Genomic DNA, 14,654 nt, shown 5'->3' on the forward strand with positions numbered 1-14,654 from the left:
TCTTGAGCTGGGGACTGGACTGGAGGGACCAGAGAGATAGTACAGTGGGGAGGGCGTTTGCCTCGCATGCAGACTCTTAATATCACTTATGGGTGTGATTCCTGAAATTCCATATGGTCATCCCATACCATCTGACATCCCATAATGCCTGAGCACTACCAGGAGTGATTCCTGACTGCAGTCAGGAGTGAGTCTTGGGGCCAGAGAGACAGCATGGAGGTAAGACATTTGCTTTGCAAGTAGAAGGACGGTGGTTCGAATCCTAGCATCCTGTATGGTCCCCCAAGCCTGCCAGGAGTGATTTCTGAGTTTAGAGCCAGGAGTAATCCCTGAGCGCTGCTGGGTGTGACCCAAAAACCAAAAAAAAAAAAAAAAAAAAAAAAAAAAGAGTGAGTCTTGAGCACAGGGCCAGGAGTGAGACCTGAACACTGCCGGGTGAGCACATTCCTAGCATGGGAATTGGATCAAGTTGGATCAAGCAGCACATGGGCCATGATCATGGAATCACCAGGCCCATATGGCTCAGCAGCAGCACCATGGAGTTAACCCCAGTTGAAAACAAGGAGACTAAATGAGATTATGATGAGAACCCTGCCTCTGTTAGAATGCACAGCTGTGTCCTGCCCCCCATTTCCTCCCTTTCCCCTCTAATTACCAGGTGTTATTATAAAAGAGCTAAGGATCTTCCATATGACCGAGCCCCATATTTAATTCTTTTCTAAGACTAACAAGTAATACCGTCCACTCATCTATCTAAAGAAGGAAATGCCAAAAGTGCATCTCACTGAACTGGGAACAATGGTTGGTGTCTTAAGTTTTAGGTTTGTGTGTGTGTATATTTCTCTTTTTTAAGCTTTAAATAGCTTGGCCCAGGCACATGGGGAGATGGAATGAATCCAACACAAAAACCAGATCCTCTGCATGGTGCAGAGAAATCATCTGAGTATCCCTATTCCAGAAAAGTGGGCACAGTGGCTCCAGGGTTCAGATTTGAGCCTCGACCCAGACCTAAACTTTTCCAAAGCTTCTGATTCTCTGTGAAATCAGAAAGGGAAAGGGTAAGAGAAACTCCCATCCACAATGACTCAAGCAGTGTGATCCTTTTCAACTGTATCCTTGGGCTGGGGGCAGAGCTTAAAAGGCAAGTATGCAACTTCCGTATGCTAGAGCCTAGGTCTGAGCCCCATCACAACCCTCGCTGGCACTGACAGGAGGGGAGGGCCTCATGCCAAAAAAAATATTAAATGAAATAAAAAGCATCTTCAGTACTCATTCAAAAGGAAAACCATGAATTTTGGAAAGAAAACAACACTCCACATAATCTGGGAAAGGAAGAATTTCAGGGTGGAAAAACAAATCAACTTTCAGTGAACTCAAAGAATAAAGACAAGGGTCCTCCTTAGCCTTCAGTGTGGGACAGAAGGGTACACTGATTACATCAGAAACTCTTAAGATCTACCTGCTTAGAATTATACCATTATGGACCCGAAGAGATAGCACAGCGGCGTTTGCCTTTTAAGCAGCCAATCCAGGACCAAAGGTGGTTGGTTCGAATCCTGGTGTCCCATATGGTCCCCCGAGCTATTTCTGAATAGACAGCCAGGAGTAACTCCTGAGCACTGCCGGGTGTGCCCCCCCACAAAAAAAAATAAAGAATTACACCATTATACCCTATCCAGGAGGCCTTGAAGTTACAAGATAACAGATAATGATCTCAAATTCCTTATCAACTCCAATAAATGTACCACCAGTAGGTAAAACACACACACACACACACACACACACACACACACACACATATATCTGTCTAGGCATCCAGACAAACAGATACTCCAGAAGTCCATCAGTGAAGAATATCCTAAGACTCACAAAGCACAAACACTAGACAGTCAGCACCTCTGCTTGGACTAGCAGAATTGATTCAGAATAAGAAAACCCTAGAGATAAAACCAAGTCAGATTTAACGAGTGAGGCTTCCCTGGCCAAGATGAAGTACTAAAGGTACTGAAATTTATTCAACTAAACACAAGTTCCCTCGTTTCATTTTCTTGCTGCCCATGATCCCGAAGGCTGGTGGCAGAATTTTCACGGACTCAGGTAGGCTTTGAGGAAGGCTGTGAAAACACATTTCTCAAGAAGAGTTGGAGAATGGAGGACTAGTGGCCAATTTCTTCCCTTCCTTCCCTAAGACCTATCAGTGAATAGCATCCCAGGAGAACAGGACCGTCTCCATCCAACAAGAGGAGTAACAATTTCTGTCGCTTGCATCCATCAATTAGTGACCTTGATCCTACAGAAGCCAAATCACAGCAGAGGCTGATTTCAAAAAGAATGTCTGCCACGGTTGTAGCAGGCCCTGTTCAAGGCTAGTCCTCATATTCTCTCTCACTTCCTATTAAGCCTAAGAGGTTAAAAGACCACCACATCCAGTTTTCCCATGAGAAGGCTGAGGCCCAGAATGGTTAAGTGGTTAAGTAAGTACCGTAAGTACCACTTGGGGCAGATGAAGTGAAAACAGCTGGCTATTCCATTTCTTCTTTTGTGTGTGTGTGGTTTTGGATCATATTTGGTTGGCTGTACTTAGGGCTTACTCCTGGGTCTATGCTCAGAAATTACTCCGGATAGGCTCAGAGGACCCTATGGGATCAAACTCGAGTCAGCTGCACGCCAGGCAAATGCCCTCCCCACTGTGCTATTATTCCGGCCCAAAATAATCATTAAAATAATAGTATACTTTTTTTTTTTTTGCTTTTCTGGATCACACCGGTGGTGCTCAGGGGTTACTCCTGGTCCTGCACTCAGAAATCGCTCCTGGCTTGGGGGACCATACGGGATGCCAGAGATCAAACCTACGTCTGTCCTGGGTTAGCCATATGCAAGGCAAATACTCTACCACTGTGCTACCACTCCGGCCTCTAGTATATTTTAATCAAAGCATATCTTCCTTATTTGAGCCTGGAAATATGGTTTTAAAATCTTATGCAAGCAGAAAAAAGACTATCCACCTTTGAAAGGATATAGGGCATTGCAGTTTACAAGAGGTCCAGGGACCCCACTTAATAATGACCTGATTTCAACAATGCTTTCTGCATTTGTTTGTTTGTTTGTTTTTGGGCCATACCCAGCAGCAATCAGGGGTTACTCCTGGCTATGCACTCCAAAATCGCTCTTGGCAGGCTTGGGAGACCATATGGGATGCCAGGAATAGAACCCAGGTCCGTCCTGGGTCGGCCGCGTGCAAGACAAACGCCCTACTGCTCTGCTATTTCTCTGGCCCACCTAATGGTCTCTTGATTCTATTTCCATTTCTAAAAAATGTTCTGTTTTATTGAGTCACACAGAGCTGAGCTGTAATACGTTCATTTCACCAGTAGGTGTCAGGATCTGAAACTATATTAAGATTCCAGGTTTAGGGAAAAGTAAGTTATGTTGTTTGAAAGGTTAGAATGTCTTCCCTCCTTATTTAGAATAAACTAAACACTGAATCATCAGTGCTGGTAAGAAATCCCTGTCTGGTTACAAATGGCACATAGATGATATCAATTTTTTTTTAGAGTGGGGGTTTGGGTCTTACCAGGCAGCACTCGGGTTACTTCTGGCTCTGCGCTCAGAAATTGCTCCTGGCAGGCTAAGGGGACCACATGGGATGCCGGGGATTGAACCAGGGTTCATCCCGGGTAGGCCATATGCAAGGCAAACGCTCCACCGTTGTGCTATATTGCTCCAGCCCCCAGACGATATCAACTTTTTTTTTTTTTGGTTTTTGGGCCACACCTGGTGGTACTCAGGGGTTACTCCTGGCTGTCTGCTCAGAAATACCTCCTGGCAGGCATGGGGGGCCATATGGGACACTGGGATTCGAACCAACCACCTTTGGTCCTGGATCGGCTGCTTGCAAGGCAAACGCCGCTGTGCTATCTCTCCGGGCCCTGATATCAACATTTTAATGTCAGTCACACTTTGTCCATTAGTATCTTGTAAAAAAAAAAAAAAAAAAAAGGAAGCCTAGGCTTCATTTTTCAAATCACTGCTCCAATAATGAATTGTTTTGCCCAAGACACATGTTTTGTAGTTACATGGCAAGTCATTGCATGGACGTACAAGCACGTATGTGCACACACACAGAGACACTCACCACTGCTGCCACAGTCTGCACAGGACAGAAGCTCCTCTGGTTTCTTCTCACGGTTTGATTCTTTCGTTCCCAAACAGAAGCTACATATTGGAATAGGGTCGGCGCGGGGCTAGAACAAAATATAGATGAAAAATGTAGTTAGTTTCCCACTTTCCAGGAAAAAAATTTAATAAAATCTTAAAATTTCTTGGGGGCCGGAGAGATAGCATGGAGGTAAGGCGTTTGCCTTGCATGCAGAAAGTCGGTGGTTCGAATCCTGGCATCCCATATGGTCACCCGAGCTTGCCAGGAGCGATTCCTGAGCATAGAGCCAGGAGTAACCCCTGAGTGCAGCTGGGTGTGGTCCAAAAAAATTTTTTTTAAAGTTTCTTGAACAATGTGAGTTTTTTTGGTTTTGTTTTGGTTTTATTTGGTTTTGTGAGCCACACCCAGTGACGCTAGGGGTTACTCCTGGCTATGCGCTCAGAAATCGCTCCTGGTTTGGGGAACCATATAGGATGCTGGGGGATCAAAACGTGGTCCATCCTAGGCTAGCACGCACAAGGCCTTACGACTCGCGGCATCACTTCAGCCCCTTGAACAGTGTTTTTTTAGTTTTTTTTTGGGTCACACTTGGCATCGCTCAGGGGTTACTCCTGGCTCTATGCTCAGAAATCGCTCCTGGCAGGCTTGTAGGACCATATGGGATGCCAGAATTCGAACCACCATCCTTTTTTTTGTGGTTTTTGGGTCACACCCGGCTGTGCTCAGGGGTTATTCCTGGTTCCAGGCTCAGAAATTGCTCTTGGCAGGCACAGGGGACCATATGGGACGCCGGGATTCGAACCGATGACCTCCTGCATGAAAGGCAAATGCCTTACCTCCATACTATCTCTTAATGTTTTAACTGTGAAAAATACATATCATAAAGCTTCTTCTTCTTCTTCTTCTTTTTTTTTTTTTTGGTTTTTGGGCCACACATGGCTGTGCTCAGGAGTTACTCCTGGCTGTCTGCTCAGAAATAGCACCTGACAGGCACGGGGGACCATATGGGACGCCGGGATTCAAACCAACCACCTTAGGTCCTGGATCGGCTGTTTGCAAGGCAAACACCGCTGTGCTATCTCTCTCCGGCCCCTAAAGCTTCTTAAATATTTAAGCAAAACTGCTGATTCAGGTACTCAGACCACTTTCTAATAAAAGAAAAAACTGACATGTTAAAAGAGCATATAGTACTTTTAATAAAGGCACAAAATCTTATTCTTTATATATATATATATATATATATATAAATATATATAGAACATGGAGTTGATTGGATATTCATTTGAGATCTAATTGTTCACGTGATTTATATCACTATAAATTGTCATCTGATAAATATAATAGTCAATGGAGATCCTCTAGCTGGTAGAGATGGTCTAAACTCGATCAAATGTTTTAGTGTGAGAATTATTATTCTGCAACTAAGTAATTGCCATCAAATACTATTAACTGAAATAAGAGAACTAAAAACCTAAAAGTTTTAAAGAACCACTGGAAGAGATCAAAAGACCACTTAGAAGGCCCTTTCTGCTACTGAGGTCTTCCAAATTAAATCTCATCAGGCAGGGCCAGGGAGCTGGCTAAAGGGTATATAGGTTTTCCTGTGAGAATGCCACAATCAGGTCCCTCCATATTGTATATGAGCACCACCCAAATGGCCCCAAGATAACGCCCCCCCCCCAAAAAAAAAACCGAAAAGGAAAAAAAAGAAAAGATTTCTCATAAATTCTCAATCACTTATATTGCCACCTTAATTAGAAAGTGTCTAGGGCCTGGAGAGATAGCACAGCGGCGTTTGCTTTGCAAGCAGCCGATCCAGGACCAAAGGTGGTTGGTTCGAATCCCAGTGTCCCATATGGTCCCCCGTACCTGCCAGGAGCTATTTCTAAGCAGACAGCCAGGGGTAACCCCTGAGCACCGCCGGGTGTGCCCCCCCCCAAAAAAAATAAGTGTCTAATTGGGCAGGAAGGGAAATAAAAAAAAAATGTGTCTAATCTGGGACACAGCAGGGAGAGCATTTGCCTTGCATGCAACCACCTGGGTTTGAGCCCCAGCATCCCATAAGGTCCCCCGAGCCTGCCAGGAGTGATCCCTGAGTGCAGAATCAGGAGTAACCCCTGAACACTGCCAGTTGTGGAACCCAAAAACCAAATCTCCTTTAATTTATAAAGGGAACTACTTTTAACAATCTGCAGACATTTTAGTGTCTATATTATTATTTATAATGAGCAGCAATACTCCTCTCCTCCCATCCAGATAGTTAATTATAACAAGAGATCTTGTCATGTTACTTTGAACAGCCCGAATTAGAGGAGAGCTACAATGTTATTGCATATTCCAAACCATCACACAGGCTGTCTGCTAGTCATCTGAATGTGGGTAGAATGTATTTATATATGAATCTCATGAATCAAGAATTCAAGGCAAGAAAATGAGCATAATCACAAATGGTCTTAATGTAAATTAAAAACAAGATTTTGCTAGATCTAACTTTTCTAAATATACATCAGCATGAGAAAAAACTGCATTTGTTCAGTTATTCTATCCCAACTGCCTAAAACATGGCTTGATACATAATATGAACTCAAAAATATACTTGGGAACTGAATAAATGGAAGGAATAGGCTAGCTTTCCAAAACGAAAAAGAATACTACCTGAATTTAAGATAATATTTCAAAAAGCTGAAATTATTCCAACAAAGGTTTTGGTTTAATGGAACAATATTCATCAAAAAAAAAAAACAAAACAACCCAGAACTTATTTTATGACCAGGTATTTCTAAAACTGTTCAATATGGGGGGCTGTATTGCCTTGCATGGCATTTGCCTTGCACATGGCCGACCAGGGGTTCAATCCTTGTCATCCCATGTGGTCCCTTGAGCTTGCCAGGAGTAACTCCTGAGTGCCACTGGTATGGCCCAAAAACAAAAACAAAAACAAAAACAAAACACTACAGGATGTCTGTTCATTTAATTTCCCACTACAAACATTCATTCTCTTACATTGTTTTCATTTAATTTACTCTTTTCATCTATACAGGCTTTACATTCCCAGATGCCAAGCAAATGTATTTTTGTTAGCTGTAGGTTAAAGGCTACAAAAACCTTATAACTCCCTATTCTGCCAAAAACAAAACAAAACAGAACTAACTGGCATGCTACAACAAATTGGTCACTAACTCCGGTCATAGTTTTTCTAATGCCAGATAATCAGCACTGCATAATTATGGACCTATAGTTATTCCTTGCAACTGCTCAGCTGCAGTACCTAGGGAACACTTTGGTTCCTTTAAATAGCAATTAAAAGAACAATCTGGTTTTCAAGTGACAGGGTTTCCTGATAGATTCCAGCTAGAGCCCAGCACTTGTCCTAATGGGATCACGGGTCTCAGCTGACAAAACCAGGCTTAAGACATAACTGCCATCCTAGCAGTGGATAAATAATTTACAAAATGTCACAGATCCCTCATGCGATGAAACCAAACCAAATGGGCAATTGTGTTTTTTCGCTGGAAGACAGGCATGGCCATGGGCTGGCAGTCAAGCTCATTTTTTTTCTTCTGAACCAAAGGTAACACACAGGACAAAGGTTGCTGGTAGTTCATGACCAGAAGGACTGCAGTCCCACACTCATCCCCAGGAATAGAAAACATAAGATGCTATCGCATTGCCATATTTCTAAATAAAGTCCACTACATTAATGTATGCTCACAAATATTTCATTTGGGACAACTATATCACAATCCTCTATAAAACTACTGCATTACACAGAAACAGCTGACCTGATGAATTATTGATCATTCCAAGCACTTTTTGCTAACCTCAGCTGAGTCTAATTAACTCTAAAAAGTTGTCACTTGTATAAAATGAAACTTTGCCAGTAATGTGTGTAAATGGGTCACTGAGTTAGTAGGATTCATTCTCGAGTCTCCATCAGACTACATATAACCAAAAAATAATCCCTGGTTCAAAGATTAAAATTGATTGCCAAGCCAAAGAAATCTGAATACACTAGAAATCAATTCTGCACCTGTCATGATGGGCAAATCATATTTAAGAGGTCTGAAGGAAAATGAAATGTATCGCTGTGTGACCTGTTGGTCATTACATTTTCTTATCAACATACCTGACTGCTTCAAACAAATCTCAAGTGCTAACATTACATGCTCCAAAAAGCACCTTTTCCTCTTTGCTCATGTAAGGGGTGGTCTTGGAATAAGGGCCCACTCTGGTGACCACTTCCAAAGCCAACTGCGGAGGAGACCCAGGTGGGAGATGGTGACCTAGAGACTGACAAGCCAAGGTCCCTGCTAGAGCACAACCAGCAACCAACCAACTACAGGCTAGAAGAGAGGGCACAACAGGTCCAGTGCGTGTGTGCCAGGTTTGAATCCCAGGGACTTGCAATCTTCCACCAGCACCACCAGCAGTGATCCCCGAGGGTGATGCCTCTACTCTGCAAAAAATTAAATAATAAGAAAAGAAAGCTACAGACCAAGGGGGAAGTCTCACCTGCTCCTGGGTTTGTTTCTGAACCACTCCTGCACTCCTGAACCAGCTGGAGTCCCAGCCCACAGATGGACACTTAGGCGAAATGACTGACCCCTGACACCAGGAGCTCAGGTGGCCACAGAAGCCCAGGAGAAGCGTGGAACTGACCTCTGACCTCTTCCCCACCTACCCCCTTGGCCTTGCCCGCCCCTTCAGGGCCATACAAAAGTGATTCAACACTCAAGTCATAGCGCCACCTGCAGGAACAGAAAAGAAACCAAACTAGATGCAATAGCACAGGCTCTGGGCATTAAAAAAAATTAATGGGACTACAAAAAGGAAAAGGAACAAAAAAGAAAAAGAAAAACAAAAGGCTCCAGAGGGCAAGCTCAAAGGATTAGATGAGGTAACAAAGAGGGAAGATGCCGGGCCCGGAGAGATAGCACAGCAGTGTTTGCCTTGCAAGCAGCAGATCCAGGACCAAAGGTAGTTGGTTCGAATCCCGGTGTCCCATATGGTCCCCTGTGCCTGCCAGGAGCTATTTCTGAGCAGACAGCCAGGAGTAACCCCTGAGCACTGCCGGGTATGGCCCAAAAACCAAAAAAAAAAAAAGAGGGAAGATGCCCTTTTTGACGAATCTCAACAGGGGCTGGAGCAACAGCTCAGCTGGTAGGGCTTTTTGCACATGGTCAACGAGGGTCCGGCATCCTACAGGGTCCCCCTGAGACTGCCAGGAGCAATTCCTGAGTGCCACTGGGTGTGGCCCAAAACCAAACAAGCAGAAAAAGAATCTCAATAGAGGGGCTGGAGAGATGGCACAGTGGGGAGGGAGTTAGACTCGCAAGTGGCTGACCCAGGTTCAATCTGAGGCATCCCTAGCATCACCTGGAGAGCATCTCTACACTACAGACTGAAGATGTTTGAGATTCCCAAGAGATGAGAGGTGGGACAACTAAGAATCACAGGGATGAGATAAATACAAGAGAACCCAAACCTCAGAAATCAATGAAGGAAATGTTTCATTCCAGAAAAAAGGTTTACATCAGAGTTGGGGGGGGGGGGGCGACACCAGAGGTGATGAGAAAGAGAAGAGAAGGGAGAACAAATTCATAGAAATCACAGTTGACAAACCTCAGGAAACCTCACACCAAACAAAAGGGGAGGAAACACTGAGATTTCAGAATCTGAAGAAGCCCCCAGCATTGTTTATCATTGTAACAACAAGGAAATACTGAAGGCAGATAGGGGAAAGAAGAAAGGAGCAAACAACCCAGTTAAGCTCCACTCAGTGTCCTAACCTTTCAGCAGAACCTGGAATACCACATCCAAATGACTAAAAGACAAAATCTGCCAATCAAGAATACTTTACCTGGCAAGATTACTCTTCAAATATGAAGGAGAAATAAAGGCTTTTTGAGACTAACAAAAGCTAATGGAGGGTCAGAATGATAGCACAAGGTCATTTGCCTTGCATTCAGCTGACCCGGGTTCGATCCCGACATCCCATATGGTCCCCAGAACCTGCCAGGAATGTTTTCTGAGCACAGAGCCACAAGTAATCCCTGAGTGCTCTGGGTGTGGCCCCAAAACAAAAACAACAAAAGCTAATGAAATTGACCACCTGCTCTAAAGACATGTTGAAAAGAATTTTCTACATGAGAAGATAAAACAAAAGATAATAAAATCTTGATCAAGGAGATAAAGAGTAATACAGTAACAAGAACAAAAACAACAATATGAAGCAACACCAAGATTAAAGGGAAAAGAGAAAAGGAGAGATGATGAGTTGATGCCAGCATACAAGATCTTTTTAGATATAGAAAGAATACAATCCCCATGGTAACCTGAAGACAAAAATCTGGAGCAGGGACATTTAGGGGAAAAGAAAATAAACAACAACAACAACAAAAGGCAAGACTCATCAGGGCAAACCATTCACATAAAAAGACATGTCGGAACAAATGTAAGAACTTTTAAAACAACAGAAAACAAAGATAGGCCAGAAGTAAACCTCGTTACATCAATTACACCTGAAATGTAAATGATGTTCAAAACACCACCATGAGACAGAGAATGACTGGCTAGAATTTTTTTTTGGGGGCCACACCCGGTAATGCTCAGGGGTTACTCCTGGCTATGTGCTCAGAAGTTGCTCCTGGCTTGGGGGACCATATGGGACACCGGGGGATCGAACCGCGGTCCGTCCAAGGCTAGTGCAGGCAAGTCAGGCACCTTACCTTTAGCGCCACCGCCCGGCCCCTAGAATTTTTTTATAAAATAAAAAAAAGGGAAAATATATATGTGTATATGTATATATACATATATGCCTATGTATATCCATACAAGAGTCTCATAAAGACAGAAAGAAAAGCTAGAGTGAATTCAAGTCAGTATTGCAGAGAACAGTACAGGAATTGATGTTCTTAAGGCTTTCAACTAAACTGATAATCAGACCCAAATGGATACTATATACCGATAAAGGGGTCTACCTGCCAAGAAGATATAAATAGTCCATCAGCGCATATACACACACACACACACACACACACACACACACACACACACACACACCTTAAACAGAGGAAACCATATGTAAATATACAAAACATTAACAGACCTTGAGTTAGACCTTGAGCAATAGAGAGATTGTAAGGAGTCTATGCACATGTAATTACAGAAATGGGCAGTTCAGCCCCACAGAGTGATTAGCAAGGGAACACGGGCACTGAATCAAGAGAAGAGATGGACTCAATAGAAGCTTACATCCTCAATCAAAGACAAGAACACACAATCTTCTCAAGGGCCCATTGAACAATCAAGGATAGATTGAATGTTGGACCATAAAAGAAGTCGTATAATACATGAATACAGAAACCATGTCATTTTTTTCCATCCATAATGATAAGAGAGTAGAAATCTTGAGCAGAAAGAAAATAGAAAAAAAAAAACAAAACAAAAAAAAACCCATCCCCAAATATATGGAAACAAAACATTTAATTAGGGTCAATGAAGATACCAATACAATATTTCCTGGAGAACCATCACAGAGAAGTGATTATCTACTTTCAAAAATTACTGAAAATGAATTACATAGATAAATTATAAGCACTTATAAATAAAAATGCCAGAACAGATTCTCAGGAAATACAGTACAGAGAAATATGCCCATCCAAATAGCAGTTCACAAGTATCAAAATGCCCCAGAACAAATGACCCCACTTCTTAAGTAAAAGTGATGCTGTGGGAGAGAGGAAGGGAGAAAAATAGGCGTGGGAGAAGCAGCAAGAGATTTTTTTTTTTTTTTCGATTTTTGGGCCACACCTGGTAATGCTCAGGGGTTACTCCTGGCTATGTGCTCAGAAGTTGCTCCTGGCTTGGGGGACCATATGGGACACCGGGGGATCGAACCGCGGTCCATCCAAGGCTAGCACAGGCAAGGCAGGCACCTTACCTTTAGCGCCACCGCCCGGCCCCAAGAGATTTTTTTTTTAATTTATCGATCCATCACAATGTGTGTGTCCCTTAACTCTATCATGATACAAGTAAATTATAAAATAAAACACATCAGGAAGGAAAGGGGCTAGTTAATTGTGAAGGTACTGAAGGGAAGAAACAATCTACAGGTCTCCCTTTATCTGGGGAAAGATAAAATCTATTCTCAGGGCTGGAGAGATAGAACAGCCGGAAGGCATTTGCCTGGCAGAGGATGACCCGGGTTTGATCCCCAGCATCTCCTGAGTTCTGCAGGGAGTCCTCAAAAGAGCCAAGAGTAAGCCCTGAGCAGTGCTGGGTGTGGTTTATTTGTTTTCCATTAACTATAGGCCATAAAACTTAACAAAAGGGGGTTAATATAAAGAGAATAAAATTTGACAAGAGAAGTCTTTTGACAATAGGTCATTTCCCCCTAGTTCCTAAAAACTGTGGCAAAATACACATATACAATATTCACTACCAGCACCTCTGTAAAGTATCTGTACACCCAGACTATTGGAAAAGGATCCCACAACTGTCTCTAGGATTTCTTCCATTCTTTCCAAATAAAAACTCCAGAACCATTAAACATGAACTCCCCAGCCCCAAAGAACTGAGCTACTCCTTTATGTCTCTCTGGTGTTCACTCCTCTTGCCTCCTAATAACTGGAATCACACATTCTTTGCTGTAGGTTGGGGTCTGAGTCAGAGCGGGTGATATGCAGTGGACCATGTAGGGGGTTGGGGGGTGACCCTTCCCTTCCCTAATTCCAAGTGTTAAGAAAATTCTGGTATTTTTTCAGGCCTGTCAATGGAAAGGCCATGGCAATGTTCTGTTTTGCAGCCAGTTCTTCATAAAAGAGCGTAATTGTGTCCGTGCTGTGTAGCATTAGAGCTGCTAAACTTACAATGGGAGCAAGTACAGAAGAACTTTGTGAACTGGAAGGTTCAAGTCAGATACTGTTATGGTTGCTGCTGGATTTTGTTTGGTTATAGAAACAGAAAGACCAAAAGAAGAATGAAATCCATAATAAATAGCAGCATAAAGGAACTACGGAGTGGGAGTTCAGAAATACTTTTTAGGATAGACTTGTGATTTGGTAAGGCCCTGTGATAAATGTTGACCTTCAAGGGCTGGGGGTTCGGGGGAAGAGACTGATTAGGAAGTTTGGGTACAGGAGTCCAATAATGGGTTTAATAAAGGGGAAGCTCAATGGAAAAGGAAAAGGCTAAGGGAGAAAGAAACAAAGTTTTACATAAAGAACATCAGAAAAGCAAACAATCCATCTGTGTGGTTTTTTGGTTTGTTTTTAAAATAACAAAATATTTGTTTTTGTGTCACATCCAAGGGTACTTGGGGGTACTTAGGGCTAATTTCAGCTACTTGATGTGTATTTGAGTGTGTGTGTGTGTGTGTGTGTAAACAGGACTGTTTTCGAGTGTGTGTGTGTGTGTGTGTGTTTAAACAGGACTGTTTTCGACCTGTGCATGCATCTTGTATGTGCATCTTTATCATTTTACCCCAAAAGCCAAAGTTTAGGCAGTGCTTTGTTTGCCACAGACTGAAATTCTTCCCCCAAGAGCCAGTGAGGCAGGTCGGAGAGGTCTGGCCAGTTTCTGTGGTTCAGGGAAGCAAATGTGCCTGGAGGTCGCACAGGGTTCCAGACAGACAGAACAACAATCCCAGTCTGCTGTCTGCACCTTTGACCCTTCCAAACTCCCCCTGGCCCATCACTACTGTCTTTGCAAGTCCAATAGTGAGAGAGCATCCTTGGCATTCGTTTCTTAACAACAGATCTGTTTTTAACAAGTGTACACACTTGGCACTATTTTTCTACCTACCGTGCACTTGTCCTCAATGGACATGTTATGTAGCATTTCTCTATTTTGTTTCACTTAACTAAACTGAAAGCTCCATCAGGAGGACAGAGATTTGATTCTGGCTGTAGCTCCGGCCTCAAAATACAATGTCTGAACAACCTGCTTCCGTGGAAGATTATGTACCCGCCTTCAACAAGCATAGGCACATTCCCTTCTATCCTTCATTTGAATATACCTACATTTATATATCCTTAATGACCACAATATGAAGCATAATGTAACCATCAGTGACAAGCTACTTTAATGACACTTAAAATACCACTATTGAGATTTAACAATACAAAACAATGCCACTTGTATTTGGATGTAATTCCAAATTCCACTTCTGTCTTCCAGTTAAGACAAAACCACAACATAGAGGGGCCAGAGGGCCACTATATCGGGAAGGGCACTTGCCTTGCGCACAGTTCTCCCAGGTTTGATCCTTGGCACCCCACATTGTCCTCTGAGCCCACCAGCAGTGATCCCTGAGCACAGATCCAAGAGTAAGCCCTGAGTACTGCTGGTGTAGCCAAAAAGAAAAAGAAAAAGAAAATTATTATGTAGTAGGAGAACTTCCTCACCATTACCGTAGCCTTAATTTAATGCTGGGATCACTCAGCAATAGACCCTAGAACTTATAACCAAGATAAACAAAGGGACAACACCACTG

The 14,654-nt window shown here is 43.0% G+C and overlaps 1 protein-coding gene across 3 annotated transcripts in view; it reads right to left on the reverse strand.

Moving 5' to 3' along the window:
• KAT6B (lysine acetyltransferase 6B) overlaps window positions 1-14,654 on the reverse strand; it is a 184,317-nt gene that overhangs the window by 67,192 nt on the left and 102,471 nt on the right. For all 3 annotated transcript variants that reach the window (XM_049789068.1, XM_049789070.1, XM_049789069.1), the window contains exon 2: window positions 4,136-4,244. In XM_049789068.1, coding sequence (XP_049645025.1) covers window positions 4,136-4,244 — 109 coding nt within the window. The remainder of the gene's footprint in view (window positions 1-4,135; window positions 4,245-14,654) is intronic.

The sequence above is a fragment of the Suncus etruscus genome, chromosome 15 (assembly GCF_024139225.1).
Source record: "Suncus etruscus isolate mSunEtr1 chromosome 15, mSunEtr1.pri.cur, whole genome shotgun sequence".
Lineage (NCBI taxonomy): Eukaryota > Metazoa > Chordata > Mammalia > Eulipotyphla > Soricidae > Suncus > Suncus etruscus.